The sequence below is a fragment of the Sceloporus undulatus genome, chromosome 2 (genome assembly GCF_019175285.1).
Source record: "Sceloporus undulatus isolate JIND9_A2432 ecotype Alabama chromosome 2, SceUnd_v1.1, whole genome shotgun sequence".
Classification (NCBI taxonomy): domain Eukaryota; kingdom Metazoa; phylum Chordata; class Lepidosauria; order Squamata; family Phrynosomatidae; genus Sceloporus; species Sceloporus undulatus.
In genome coordinates, this window is record NC_056523.1 from 219036832 (window position 1) to 219038989 (window position 2158).

Below are 2158 nucleotides of genomic sequence, written 5' to 3' on the forward strand. Positions count from 1 at the left end.
CTCGGCCTGGGAGCCGGCCTGGGCTCCCTCCCAGGCCGGGAGGAGGAGGGGGACGACAAGGTTTAAAAATCTAGGACTTTTTTTTTTAATTTCCTAGCCAGGAAATTTTTTAAAAAATGTCCTACATTTTCAAACCTTGTCCTACATTTGTCCCGGTTTCGAGGTCCTCCATTATGGCAACCCTAGTGCAGACAGGCAGAAAGTTCTAAGTGGAAGAGGCTGAAAAAGCTGTATTTATTTCACTATGGAGTTTATCACATGGGAGAAATCCTGTATAAAACTGAGGGTTTAAATTGGGGGGAAAACAACCCAAAAAGCAGGTTGATTTTCACACAACATTGTTGTTAAACTAATGTTAACCCAACATGGAAAGAAAGTAGACAAAAGCCACTTCTTTTTACTTTCAGAAAATCTTGAAAGTAAAATGGAGCAACTTTTGTTTACTTTCTGGTTGGGTTAACATCAGTTTAACAACAACATGTGTGAAAAGCAACCCGCTTTTGTGGGTTTTTTCTAGCTTTTAAATCCTGTTTTTGCATGGGATTTCCCCTGTGTGACAAACTCCTATGATTATATCCCACCTTTCTTCCAGTAAGCTTCTCTCCCCACTCATGTAAGTTGTCCTCTCGCCAACCCTGTGTTGCCCAAGAGGGAGCAATTGGCCCAAGGTAACCCAGAAGCCATTCAGAAGTCACTTTTTTTAGTGCAATGATGCAAATCATCTCATTTATGCATTCCAGGTTTGCTATTGACACTATGGAACTGCATTGATGCACGTCTCTGCAAGTTCCATCGCTCACACATGCAAGCATTCAATTAAAGATGGAGTCGACGATGTGAAGGCATTTGAAACATGTTCAAGGCATGGAGAGTTTTAACCTGGGTCTATTTGCATTGCTTATTGACACTACTAACAATGCAGATCTGTTAAAACAAACCTCAGGGGGAAACCCAATACAGTATTGATTATTCCAGATTGAGTGGGGGGGGGGGGGTTTGGCAGCCACCCCCCAACTTAATTGGGTGCATTCAGGATGCGTGCAAACAACGGAGATTCAACCCAGCTTCATCTAGATTATTTTCACAGTTAGTGTGAATAAGCCCTCAGTGTGGTTGAGTGGAGATGTAAACTGGGGGCTCCTTAGTCCCACTGCAGAAACAGGGAAATTTTAAAGGTGGCAGAAAGGACATGACTATACATGCTTTCTGCCTCCCCCCCCCCCTTAAAATGTCATTTCTATCCTCATCCTTAGTATGCTGGTGCCTGAAGAATCCTGCTGCAGGTACACCAACTATGGAAAAGGTATCCACAACATTTCCCTTCAAAGGTGAATTATGAACAGAGTTTTACCAAGCTTGAGTGCTAGAAAGCAGGGAGAACTGAAGTGCATACAGTTCTAGCAAAACTATGGGCCCACATTAAAAGTTCCCCTTCCCAGCATAAAAATTATTACCTGGAACTGCATACTCCTCAGCCATGGCTGCTGGCTGCTGTAGATCTCCAGAATACGAATGGTCCTTTTCTAGGCTTGCCATTTGCAATAGTTTATTTTACATTTATATATAAAAAGGAGCTTTTCCCTCATCTGGCTCATCTAAGGCTTTAGTGCAAAATGAGTGTTTCCAAAAAGAAAGAAAGAAAAGAAAGAAGCTACCCGCCCAAAGCATCTTATCTACTGTGGACACTGGTATGTTAATACTACATTTCCTTATCGTTTTGCAAAGGTGTTTAAATTCATGTTCCCAGAGAGGCATGTCCCTGCCCAAATATGAACATGTTATTTCTCTTTGGCAGCAAAGACTCCCTCACAAAAAAAAGGACAGACCATTTCCCACCGTTTTGAGCTTGGGACCATCTGCTAAATTTTATCAGCTTCACTGATCTACGCAGCAGCTTCCGAGGCAGGAGTCCAAAGTTCTTCTTCAGTTATGTCCATTGACCCCTCTCCCTTCTCTTTAGTTTAAGTTGCATAGCCTTGCCTAAAACTCGTGACAGCATTTACTTTACAGAACCGATGGAACAGTAATAGAAACTAAGAGGAATCTTCCCAACAGCATCTAAAGCACTTGAACTGAAATAAAAGTGCCTTTAGAACCAAAAGGACATGAACAGAAAATGGGAAATGGAAATAAATCATTTCAAATAACAGCATCACCA

At 41.9% G+C, this 2158-nt stretch overlaps 1 protein-coding gene across 1 annotated transcript in view; it reads right to left on the bottom strand.

Annotated features, from left to right (window-relative positions):
- LOC121924044 (protein phosphatase 1E-like) overlaps positions 1-1871 on the bottom strand; it is a 14420-nt gene extending 12549 nt beyond the window's left edge. Inside the window, exon 1 of the mRNA XM_042455096.1 lies at positions 1837-1871. Within this exon, the coding sequence (XP_042311030.1) occupies positions 1837-1856 (20 nt within the window). The 5' untranslated portion in view covers positions 1857-1871. The remainder of the gene's footprint in view (positions 1-1836) is intronic.
- Positions 1872-2158: the final 287 nt, after the last annotated feature.